The 13,059-nt window shown below is 39.9% G+C and overlaps 1 protein-coding gene and 1 pseudogene across 3 annotated transcripts in view; one reads left to right on the top strand and one right to left on the bottom strand.

The window, feature by feature from the left end:
• The window catches only part of TNKS2 (tankyrase 2), a 68,573-nt gene extending 67,758 nt beyond the window's left edge, over positions 1-815 (bottom strand). For 2 of the 3 annotated variants that reach the window (XM_049103540.1, XM_049103539.1), the window contains exon 1: positions 327-815. In XM_049103540.1, the coding sequence (XP_048959497.1) occupies positions 327-525 (199 nt within the window). In that variant the 5' untranslated portion in view covers positions 526-815. The remainder of the gene's footprint in view (positions 1-326) is intronic. The other variant, XM_025466500.3, reaches the window with a different exon arrangement.
• Positions 676-13,059, top strand: part of LOC112672633 (E3 ubiquitin-protein ligase makorin-1-like) — a 30,534-nt pseudogene continuing 18,150 nt past the window's right edge.

The raw sequence follows: 13,059 nt of genomic DNA, 5'->3' as shown, positions 1-13,059 counted from the left end.
GGCCTTTCAAATCACAAGGTCTAAGTTCCCTACTCTTTCTTGTGTATGGAAGCCTTTCTAGAGTAGCAAGACCGGAAGTTGGTACAGGTATTGTTGATACTAAACAAAGCAAAAAAAAAAAAAAAAAAAATTCCAGTTGAGTGGGGCACGCTCGCCCCCTAGCCCCATGTCCTCGCTCAGTCCCCAATCAACGAGAGCGGGGTGACCAGCAGCGGAGTCCGAGGCGGACAGACGGGGGCAGAGTGTTTGGTTTCAGGCCCGAGAGCCGGGACGGGCAGGTGGGGTGCAGGGCGAGGCGAGGCGAGGCCGGCGTGGGTCCCGGTTACCTGCGGCGAAGTGGAGCGGGGTGGATTTCCTGCCAGCCGTGTCGCGGCTGTTCACCTTCTCCGGGGTCACTAGTCTCTTGACTCGCTCCACGTCCCCGTTGCGGCACGCCTCGAACAGCTCGCGGGCGCCTGGCTCCACGGCCTCGGCCGCCGCGCCAGCGCAGGCCGCGCCCCCGCCGGCGCAGCGGCGGCCCGACATGATCCTGGCCGCCGCCGCCGCCAGCAGCAGCGCGAGCAACCGCAGCAGGAGCCCCGGCCCTGCGAGCAAGAGGGCGAGGCCCCCTGAAGGAGACGCGCACAGGGCCCGGGCCGCTCGGCTCCCTGCTGTCACCGGGCTCGGCGCAGTCCCATGGCCGCGCCACCGCCCGGCCCTCGCTCGGCCCCGCGACCCCCGGCTGCCCCTCGGTGGCGGAGGCAGCGCGACCCCGCCGTTCCAGCCCTGAAGCGACGCGGCAGCGGAAGCTGGCAAGGCCCCTCCTGCCAGGTCCGCGGAGCCCTGGGAGGGCCGGTGACGTGGTGCCGCGCGTGCGCAGTGATCGGAGACCGGCCCGACCGATTTCCGCGCCGAGGCCGCGCGGAGGGGTTTGTGGGTAATGTGAGGCGAGGCTCTTCGGCGGCTGGAGGAGAAGGGGCTTCGTCCCACCGCCATCTTTGCAGTGGGTCAGGCTGAAGCCGGGTGGTTTTGTTTCGCTTTGTTAAGGCATGGATTTCCCGAGCTGAAATTCCTTACTGTTATTACCCTGAAAAGAGCCTTTGGAAGTGTCCCCGCGATCTGGCGTATTGCTTTGGAATTCTTAGTGTGGAAATCCATTTTTCAACTTTCACAATCCCTTTCCTGGGGGGGGGGGGGGGAGGGGTGGATTTCTTTCCCGTTTTCTTTCCTGTCTTTTCCCTTGCCTTGCAACTGCTATTCTGTTGTTTCTTGTGAGTCACATGTGGAAAACGAATGGGTTGTTTCCCACTTCGTGGGAAGTTTGGATGAGCTGCCCCAAGTTCATTTAAAGTAAGTTAGGAAAGTGATGAAAGTGTGTTCCGATTCTAAATTAATTGAGAGCGATGGTTCTGATACGTTACTCTTCCACAGTCATTAGCTCAGAACTTACGAACGGGCCCACGAGTGTATCAACATTGTACTGACTTGGCTGAGGTGTGGACACAGTGGGCATACGCATCGCAGACAAAGGTTAATAGTTTGCATTGATATATATTAATTTATATAATACTTACATATAATATACGAATTATATATAATTACATATTAATATATGTACACATATACACATATATAGGTCTGCATACGTATATAGACCATCAAAGAAAAGCACACAGTTAATTGTCACGCTTAATGTAGTGATCCAGCTATTCCCTACTCCAGGCCCTGGCCTCAGGAAACTGCGTGAAAGTGAGGTATGGTTACATGAAATGACACATGTTGACCTTTGGCATGCTGACAAGCATTTTTCCCTTGTTGTCTTTAACTTCTTAACCTGTTTTTCAGGAAATTCAGTTTCTGTTTGGGAATGTTGACTCACTACTGTGCAAGAAGGTAGAGGATGTATGCTTTTAGGAACATTTTTGTACATATATAAGTTATATAATTATACATACATAATTATATATGTCGTGTAAATTTAAATTATATTGCATAAACTGAATATCCATGGGTGCATCTAACTAAGAACTAAAGCACCAATACTATTACATCTATCTTTTTCTTTTCCATTTCATCCATTTGCCAAATGTATTTCCAATTTTATTATTCCCTGTATACCAATTTGCCCTTGTTAAATCCTTTCTACTGTTTGGTTTTACTTGTTTTGGAGCTTTATAAAACTGTCAGTCTTTGTGGTCTTTTTTCACTTAAGTAGATATTTGTAAGTCTCATGAATTCGTTTTCATTGCTTTATAGAGTCGCCTTGTATGAATACATCACAAATTTTTTTACTGGCCACTTGGTTTGCTTCCAATTTTTGTCATTATGATCATTCTGTTTGTTTTTAAAGATTTTATTTATTTATTTGAGAGAGAGACAGCATGAGTGGGAGGTAGAGCAGAGGAGAGGACAGGAACAAGCAGACTCCCACTGAGCACAGAGCCCAACATGGGGCTTATCCCAGGACTTTTAAGATCATGACCTGAGCAAAAGTCAGATGCTTAACCCATGGAACCACCCAGGTGCCTCTATTATGATCATTCTATACATTCTCCTGGTACACATGTGCAAGAATTTAACGACACACTTTCAAACCTTTTTTTTTTTAAATTTTTATTTATTTATGATAGTCACAGAGAGAGAGAGAGAGAGGCAGAGACACAGGCAGAGGGAGAAGCAGGCTCCATGCACCGGGAGCCCGACATGGGATTCGATCCCGGGTCTCCAGGATCGCGCCCTGGGCCAAAAGCAGGCGCCAAACCGCTGCGCCACCCAGGGATCCCTCAAACCTTTTAACCATTATCCATAGTGTAAGAAATGCAATTAGTGTCTTCAATAAACACACTCATATATATAAAACAAAAGTTTCACACTATAATAAAACAATATTCACTTCTCCAATGCTTAAAAAATGCTACTTGTGACTCTCACTAAATGGATTACAGAACTCACAAATGAGTGCTGACTCAGGGTTCGAAATGCACCAGAGGAATGGACTACCTAGGAATAGAATTACTGAGTCTCAGGGAAAATGAATGTTCATTTTACAAGATAATGCCAAATTGTTTTTCAAAAACATTGTTAATGATGCATACGCATGTATTTTTTACGTGCAGCATGTATTTTAATAATAATCAGCAGCATGTATTTTTTAAAAAATCTCTGTCCTTGTTAATTCTTGGTATTGCCAGATGAATTTTTCCAACAAATATAGTGGATGTAAATGGTATTTCAAAAAGGTCTTAGTTTGCACTTTTAAAAATACTGAATGATCATTAGGACAATGCAAATCCTAAACCAAAATGTGATACTACTACACATCTATTAGGATGACTACTATCAAAAGAACAGAAAATAAAAAGTGCTGGTAAGGATGTGGAGAAATTCTGGAATACTTGTGTACAGTTGGTGGGTCTATAAAATGGTGCAGCTGCCATGGAAAACAGTATGGCATTTCCTAAAAATATTTAAAATCAGACTACCACATGATCCAGTAATCCCTCTTGCACATATACAAAAGGATTGAAAGCAGGATCTCTAAGAAATATTTGCACAGCCATGTTCATAGCAGCTTTATTCACAATAGTCAGGCGGATACAAATTAAATGTCCACAAGCAGATGAATGGATAAATGAAATCTGGTAGACATATACAATAGAATATTATTCCACTTTTAGGGGCACCTGGGTGGTTCAGTTGGGTGTCTGGCTTCAGCTTAGGTCTTGATCCTGGGATCCTGGGAGCAAGCCCCACACTGGGCTCCCTGCTCAGTGGGGAGCCTGCTTCTCCCTCTCCCTCTGCCACTCACTTCCCAGCTTGTGCTTTCTATCTCTCAAATAAATAAATAAAATCTTAAAAAAAAAAGGAATATCATTCCACTTTTTAAAAAGGAAGGAATTCCTGTCATATGCTGCAACATAGATGAAGCTTGAGGACAAGATGCTAAGTGAAATAAGCCAATTGCAAAAAGGACAAATACTGTATAATTCCACTTAAATAAAGTGTATTAGTTTGTTAAGACTGCCCTAATAAAATACCACAGAATGGGTATATATACTTCTATACCTTAACAAAAAATAAGTAGAAAATATAATTTTCTATTTATATTTTGGTCTACTCTGGACAATTTCAAACATACACAAAAATAAGGAGAATAGTATAATGAACTCCCCTGGAACCATTACCCAGCTTCAACGATTGTCACTATTTTCTCAGTCTTCTTTTATCTCTTCCTTTAATTGTAAAACTATTTAAAATGATTTTTATTAACTTTAAAAAAACAAAATATCATGTGACTTTACCAGTAAATATTTAGGTATAAGTTTCCACTAATTAAAGATCTTGTTTTTGGGCAGCCCCGGTGGCTCAGCGGTTTAGCGCCGCCTTCAGCCCGGGTGTGATCCTGGAGACCCGGGATCAAGTCCCACATCAGGCTCCCTGCGTGGAGCCTGCTTCTCCCTCTGCCTGTGTCTCTGCCTCTCTCTCTGTGCCTCTTATGAATAAATAGATAAAATCTAAAAAAAAAAGATCTTGTTTTTTTTTAACTATAATTAATACCATTTAAACATATTAACCGGGATCCCTGGGTGGCGGAGCGGTTTGGCGCCTGCCTTTGGCCCAGGGCATAATCCTGGAGATCTGGGATCGAATCCCACATCGGGCTCCCGGTGCATGGAGCCTGCTTCTCCCTCTGCCTGTGTCTCTGCCTCCCTCTCTCTGTAACTATCATAAATTAAAAAAAAAAAAAAAAGATAAACATATTAACCTAACCAAATTAATATCAACACCTTAACATCATCTAATATCCGGTCCATATTAAAATGTCTACAAGTATTTCAAAAATGTCTTTTTACAGTAGTTTGTTAAGCCATACTTTAAAAAACCCCACTTATGATTGCAGTAAAAGTAAGATGTACAAGTCCTATATGAAGGAAACAATAAAACTTTATTGAAATTCATTAAAGAAGACCTAAATAAACAGAAAGATATGCCACGTCCAAGGATGGAGGGGGGGGGAGGGACTAAATACTCTTAAATAGCAATTCTTCCCAAATTGACCTATAAATTCAATGCAAGTCTCAGCAAATTCCCAATAGGGTTTTGAAGGAACTCCCTATGCCAAAAAAATTTTTTTTAAAGATTTTAAAAATTTATTCATGAGAGACACAGAGAGAAAGGCAGAGATACAGACAGAGGGAGAAGGAGGCTCCTTGCTGAGAGCCTGATGTGGAACTGGATCCCCGGACTTGGAATCACGCCCTGAGCCAAAGACAGACGCTCAACCACTTAGCCACCCAGGCATCCTGATGCCAAAATTTATATGGGAGACCAAATCTTTAAAAAAAGCAAGGAAGAGATTTGCCCTACGTGAAATTAAGACTTATTACCAAGTTGTATTATAGTATTAGAGGATGTGTTAAAATGTATTGGAGGAGGACTATCTAAATCAATCAATGGAATGACATACAGTCCAGCAATAGAATATGGAATATATGGAAGCTTGAAGTGTTATGTTGCAGGAGCTTGGGAATGAGACACCTACTGCAAAATGATTTAGTGAGGAAAATTTGGCTTGGTATTTAACTTGCTACCTAATGGGAACTGATTATATGCCTATTTACTTTTCATCTGAATTTCTCTAGATAAATAGGGATGGTATTTTGGCTTTTCAATTTCTATGGTAGTTTCAGCTATTTTATGTTCAAGACAAAAAAATTGTTTTATTACTAAAGCTGATAGAAATACATCCCTATCTTATTTTGTAAAAAAAAAAAAAAAAAAGAAAAAGAAAAAAGAATCTTTCATATTTTTTCTTTTCCCAAAATGTTTGTTGTTGAACATTTGAAAAATAGAGGTCAGCAAAAGGGAAAAATGTGTTAACAGAGGTAAACACGTATTTGTGTTAATGTTTGTGTCACAACTTGAGTTCTTTGGGAAGCTGAGTCTGAGATTACTGTGCAGGACCACTCTCATGAGTGGTCATGAGAAAAGAGGTGAAGGAAACAGGATTGGTTAGAGGGAGAAAGTTGAACTGAAATGCAGTCCCAATTAACTAACCTGATGACAAACTCTGGATCTGGGACAACCTTTCAAAATTATCTCACTTTGAGCAAAACAAAACAAAACAAAACAAACCCCACCCTCTTGAAATGGGCAATAAGAAAAGGTTACCTTTTATCATCTCTTCTATTTGAGACTATAATGGAGGTCCTGGACAGTCCAAAAAATGCAAGAAAAGGAAGAAACACATTAATCTCAGGTAACATGACTGTGTATGTATAAAATCCATAAGAGTTTATGAACTGTTAAAACTAAATTTAAGCAAGGCTGTAGGATACATAATCAAAATGTAAAAATCAACTTATATTTTTATCTACCAGCCACAAACAATAGCAAATAAAATTTAAAAAGAGAAAATCTACAATTGCATTAAAACATCAAATACTGGGACGCTTGGGTGGCTCAGCAGTTTGGTGCCTGCTTTCGGCCCAGGACCTGATCCTGGAGTCCTGGGATCGAGTCCCACATCAGGCTTCCCGCATGGATCCTGCTTCTCTCTCTGCCTGTGTCTCTGCCTCTCTCTCTCTGTGTCTCTCATGAATAAATAAATAAAATCTTTTTTAAAAAACCCATCAAATATCTAGCAATAAATATAATAAAAGGTGGCCAAGACTATCACACCAAAAAACTACAAATAGTTATTGAGATAAATTAAAGATGATCAAATTAATAGAAGTCAGAGAAGCTGAAAGAGCATCACAGAAAGTTGGAGGAATTGCAGGCCTCATTGCTATTACCACACCAACAAGATGAGCCACGAGATAAGTGACAATGTGCACGAGCTATAACAGTGCCTGCTCTGGAACATAAACATAAAAATTATGACTGTATCACCCTGCCATTCAAATCTCATAGGGTGGGGGGAAGTCTCCTGTTGCCCACTCTAACCCAAAACCATCAGGGAAGGGAATTCTGGAAGACATAGTTTTGCCTACCTAAATTGACACATCATAAAGCTACCACAGGTATTGATTTTTCCCAAGTTAACCTACTGACTTAACTGAATTCCAGTAACAATCCTAGCAGTTGTTTTTATTCCCCTATAGAAATTGATAAGTTGATTCTAAAATTTATTTGAAGATGCAAAGTACCAAGGATAGTCAATACAATCTTGAAGAAATGAGCAAGGCTAGAGATTTAGCATACCAGTTGTAGAGACTTGTTATGTTGTTATAATAATGAAGACCCAAGGAAAGACAAATAGACCAATGAAAGAGAACAGAAATTCCAGGAGGAAATATATATATATTATATATATTTTTTATATATTATATATATTATATATTTTTATATATATTTTATATATATTTTTTATATATTATATATTTTATATATTTATATAATATTTTATATATATAAAAGAGGTATATATATCTATATATATATAGTTACCTCTTTTATGACAAAGATAAAACTACAATACAGTACTGAAATGATGGCTTTTTATTTTATTTATTTATTTATTTTTAATGATGGCTTTTTAATTTACTTTTTAGAAAACTTATTATTTTTTTAAGGTTTTTAAAATTTGGGATCCCTGGGTGGCGCAGCGGTTTGGCGCCTGCCTTTGGCCCAGGGCGCGATCCTGTGGGATCGAATCCCACATCGGGCTCCCGGTGCATGGAGCCTGCTTCTCCCTCTGCCTATCTGCCTCTCTCTCTCTCTCTCTCTGTGACTATCATAAATAAATAAAAATTAAAAAAAAAAAAGTTTTTTAAAATTTATTTAAGTAATCTCTACACCCCACGTGGGACTTGAACTCATGACCTCAAGATCGAGAGTTGCATGCTCCTCCAACTGAGCCAGGCAAGTGGTCCAAAAGATTTTAAATTTTTTTTTTTTTTTTTTTTTTGTGATAGTCACACAGAGAGAGAAGCAGAGACACAGGCAGAGGGAGAAGCAGGCTCCATGCACCGGGAGCCCGATGTGGGTGGGATTCGATCCCGGGTCTCCAGGATCGCGCCCTGGGCCAAAGGCAGGCGCCAAACCGCTGCGCCACCCAGGGATCCCTTAAATTATTTTTAAGTAATCTCTACACCCAACATAGCACTAGAACTTACAGCCCTGAGATCAAGAGTCACATGCTCTACCAGCTGAGCCATCCAGGGGCACCATGATGTTCTTTTTAATAAATGATGCTGTTGTCACTTAAAGAAAAGGGGGGGGGGGAGGTGTTGCCCTTGTCTCACACCTCACACAAAATGCAACTGCAGGTGCACTGGATTTAAATACAAATGGTTAAATAATAAAACTCTAAGAAGAAAGCATAGAGTAATATATTCATGAACTTAGAATAAGCAAACGTTTTTAAAAAAATATTTTATTTATTTAGAAAGCACATGTGAATGGAGGAGGGGCAAAGGGAGAGGGAGAGAAAGAATCTCAAGTGGATTCCACACTCAATGCAGAGCCCAATGTGGGGCTCGATCCCATGACCCTGAGATCATGACCTGAACCAAAATCAAGAGTCAGATGCTCAACTAACTGAGCCACCCAGGCACCCCTGGAATAAGCAAAAATTTAAAAACAGAACCCAAAGAACGAAAAAAAATAAAAAAAAAAGAATGTGCTAACATAAAGGAAAAAATTGGTAAATTAGACTTTGCTCATCAAAAATACCATTAAGAGAGTAAAAAGTCAAGCCACAGAGTGGGAAATGATAGTAATGTCTGACCACTGACTTGAAAAGCCTCAGATACATAAAGAAGTCCTATAAATTAATTTTAAAAAGATACAACAGGTGATAAGAAATGACCAAAAGACTGGAACATTCTTAATAAGCATATAGACAATTTCATTAGTTTTCAAGGAAATGCAATTTAAAACCACTGTGATATATCACTACTTATCCATCAGAAAGGCTAAAATATAAAAGACTGACAATACCAAATGCTGGGGAGGAAATAGAACAATAGAACTCATGTCTTGCTGGTAGGAGTGTAGATAAGTACAACCATTTCAAAAACTGGCATTGTTTATCAAAGCTGAACATATGAGAATCCCATGAAGCAGCAATCTCACCCATTCTAGGTATATACCCACCCCAAGAAATGCATACACACTTTGATCCAAGGTATATTTATGAATTTCATAGAAGCAGTATTCATAATAGTTCCAACCTGGAAATAACATAAGCATCCATTAATAATAGAATGAATAAAAAGTTGTGATATGCATCAGTGAAAACAGCATGAATGAGTCTCACAAACACCATGGGAAGCAACAGAAGCAAGAAGATTCATATGAGCTTCAAAAAGAGGCAAAAGTTGGGCAGCCTGGGTGGCTCAGTGGCTTAGCGCCACCTTGAGCCCAGGGTGTGATCGTGGAGACTCGGATCTGGATGGAGTCCCATGTCTGGCTCCCTGCATGGAGCCTGCTTCTCCCTCTGCCTGTGTTGTCTCTGCCTGTGTCTCTGCCTTTCTCTCTCTGTGTCTCTCATGAATAAATAAATAAAATCTTAAAAAAAAAAAGAGGCAAAAATCATGTATGCTATTAGAAGTCAGGATAATGGTCACCATTGTGGGGAAGTGACCAGGAAGGAGCACAAATAGGCTTCTGAGTGGCTGGTCGTGTTCTAATTCTTGATCTAGGTGCTGATTACTTGGGTGTAACCAAACAAATAGCAAATGAAATTTAAAAAGCTAAAATATCCAACTGTACAAAAAAATTTACATTCATTTTACTTTGTGAAAATTTAACTATATGCTTGTGATTTGTGTACTTTTCTTTGGTTATGTTATACTTCAATAAAAAGTTTACTGAGAAACTATCAACCAACCAATCCTCCCTTAAACAAGGTGCTCAATTTTTTTTTCAATTCAAAAGCATGTGTGTGGGAAGGGGCAGAGGGAGAGAATCTTCAAGGAGACTCCCTATTGAGTGTGTGTGTGGGGGGGCGGCCGGGCAGGGAGGAGGCTTGATCCCATCACCCTTGAGATCATGACCTGAGCCAAAATCAAAAGTTAGATGCTAAAAAAAAAAAAAAAAAAAAAAAAAAGTTAGATGCTTAACCAACTGAACCACCCAGGAGCCCCTCAACAGATTATATTTTAACTTAAAAATACTTTTATCACCTGGTGAAAAGATGCAAAACAAATGCCAACTATTAATAGCAATAGTCAGTCGCTTTCCCCAAATACTGTATGCAACTTTTATAATTAACAGTACCTTTTGATTTGAGAATATGAACAATTACAAGAGATAATTAAAAAAAAGATTTTATTTATTTGACAGAGAATGAGAGAGAGAGAGAAAGCACACAAGCAGGGGGAGCAGCAGAGGCAGAGAGAGAGGAAGGAGCAGGTTCCCCGCTGAGCAGGGAGCCCAATATGAGGTCTCGATCCCAGGACCCTGGGATAATGACCTGGGCCAAAGGCAGACACTTAATTGATTGAGCCACCCAGGCACCCAAGATATAATTTTTATATATGTCTTTCAGTCTTTCTTTGGAGTGAAACTCCTTATTTCTTTACAAAATTTTTCAGATATTGTTTAAGGCAACAAACTTGCAATGAATAGTAAATAAGTCCTAGAGATCTAATGCACAACACAATGAATATAAACAACTATATTGTTTAATCATTATCAAATTTGCTTAGAGACTAGAACTTAATTATTCCAATTACTAAAAAGAAATGAATATGTAACATGATAGAGGTGCTAATTATTGCTACAATCATATTACAATATATGAATGTAACAGATTAACTTGTTGATGCCTTAAATTGACACAGTTATAGGTCAAATATATTTCAACCAAAAAAGGAAAAAACAAGAAAAAATTTCAACTTAAAACAGTTTATCTTCTATTTTCAAAAAGCACATTACATTTTTAAAAGATTTTATTTATTTATTCATTTAGAGAGTGTGCTAGCCAGGGGAGGGGCAGAAGGAGAGGGGGCAAAAGAGAATCTCAAGCAGACTTTGGGCTGAGCACAGAGCTCAATGCAGGGCTCCATCTCACGACCCTGAGACCACAACCTGAGCCAAAATCAAGTCAGGTGCTTAACTGACTGAACCAACCAGCTGCCCAATAGCACATTACATTTTTAAACATTTATTGACTTTTCCCAAAGTGGGGACTAAAAAGTGGAATCAGGGTGCCTGGGTGGCTCAGTGGTTGAGCATCTGCCTTTAGCTCAGGTCATGATCCTGCGGTCCTGGGATCCAGTCCCTCATGGGGCTCCCCGCAGGGAGCCTGCTTCTCCCTCTGCTATGTCTCTGCCTCTCTCTGTGTGTCTCTCATGAATAAATAAATAAGATCTTTAAAAAAAAGTGGAATCATAGATAGAAGCTTTGAGTAAGTCTACTAAATGGCTGCATGTATACCTACCTCTGTGAAATGTAGGCTTTAAAACTTGAAATTGCCACCAGCTGGCATAGCTCTTCCAGTTCTTGGTAAAGACAGCCATCTAGTGGAAATAGTTCTACTGAGTTTTAAAGACTGGCAGAGAGGATGAATATGATGAGCCTTTAGTCCAACTGCAAACCACAATGTTGGTTCAAGGCATTAAAAAGAAATTTTTAAAAATACAGTATTTGTTTGCTTTCAGATTTTATGTGCAGGTCTCAAAGTGAAGTGAGAGGCAGGTTGTGGATAGGGAAAGAAACTGGTGCTTTGCATTAATAGATGGAAAAGAGAGAATAAGTGCTTTACAGCCAGCTGTAATGTAGGAACTTCAGTTAGCTGGTAACCATCGACCTAATTAGAGTTCTAGGATAAGTATTCCTTTTTTAAAAAAAATTATTTGAGAGAGAGAGAGGGAACACAAAGGGAGAGGGAGAAGTAGATTCCTTGCTGAGCAGGGAGCCCAACATGGGGTTCAATCCCAGGACCCTGAGATCATGACCTGAGCTGAAGGCAGATGTTTAACCAACTGAGCCACCCAGGAACCCCAAGGATAAGTATTCCTTTAAACTGATGGTTTAAATAGCTAAAGCAATATGTCACCTATACTAAAGAAGAAGAAGGAAGATAAGGAGACAAGAAGAAATAAGAAAAAAACCCCAAGCAAACCAAAAAAGCAAAACCAAATGCACCCAAAGGCTCCAACTCTGAGAAGGAATGGTGCAAAGCAGGATCTGATTTAGGGGTGAGAAGACCTGAGTTAGATCTGCTTCTGGTGCGTACAATCTATATGACCCTGTTCATTTTACTTATTCAAATTACAGTTTTCTTGTTTTTAAAAATAGCATGGTATTGTAACAACACATATCTATGAAGAGAATGACTCTCTCCTTCTGGTTCTTGCTGGAAACCTTGGATGCTAGCTGTGAATCAGTGGTATGCAGAAGCACAGAGTAAAACACTCTCTCATCATAACTTATCAATCTGTATTTCTCTAATTTTGATGTCCATGGACCACTTGATGGATTTTTAGAGCATATATAAATCATCAGTTTTAGGTTTAAAATCTATTAGCACTTAAAAAAGGTAAAGCATGGGGATCCCTGGGTGGCGCAGCGGTTTGGCGCCTGCCTTTGGCCCAGGGCGCGATCCTGGAGACCCGGGATCGAATCCCACATCGGGCTCCCGGTGCATGGAGCCTGCTTCTCCCTCTGCCTGTTGTGTCTCTGCCTCTCTCTCTCTCTCTCTGTATGACTATCATAAAAAAAAAAAAAAAAAAGGTAAAGCATATTAAAATTAATAATAATACTCTGACAGGTTTGATCATGGATGACTTGAACTGTAGTTCAGGTTTTATGTAGATGTTTTCTTACTCTTTATTTTCTTCTAAATTAGAAAATGCTAATTCACAATAATAAGTCATTAGAAATGGAAACAAATGTTTGCACACTTCGTCAGATAGCTTTGGATTTTTGGATTGAATACAGAATCAAAAGTGTGGGGAGATTTTTCTCTGAACAGCACATTTGGTTCTCAGTCAGATGCTAATGTTTCAAGTGTTTCAAACATTTGAATATCTAATAATCCGCTCCTTGGTTGTATGTGGCTCTAAGAAATATTTCTTGATATCTTGTTGCAGCATCTGGTTGCAGTTTTAAAATATACCCTTTATA

The sequence above is a fragment of the Canis lupus genome, chromosome 28 (genome assembly GCF_003254725.2).
Source record: "Canis lupus dingo isolate Sandy chromosome 28, ASM325472v2, whole genome shotgun sequence".
NCBI classification, from domain to species: domain Eukaryota; kingdom Metazoa; phylum Chordata; class Mammalia; order Carnivora; family Canidae; genus Canis; species Canis lupus.
Note: the sequence above shows the minus strand (reverse complement) of the source record. Positions and strands in the feature narration are given on the sequence as shown.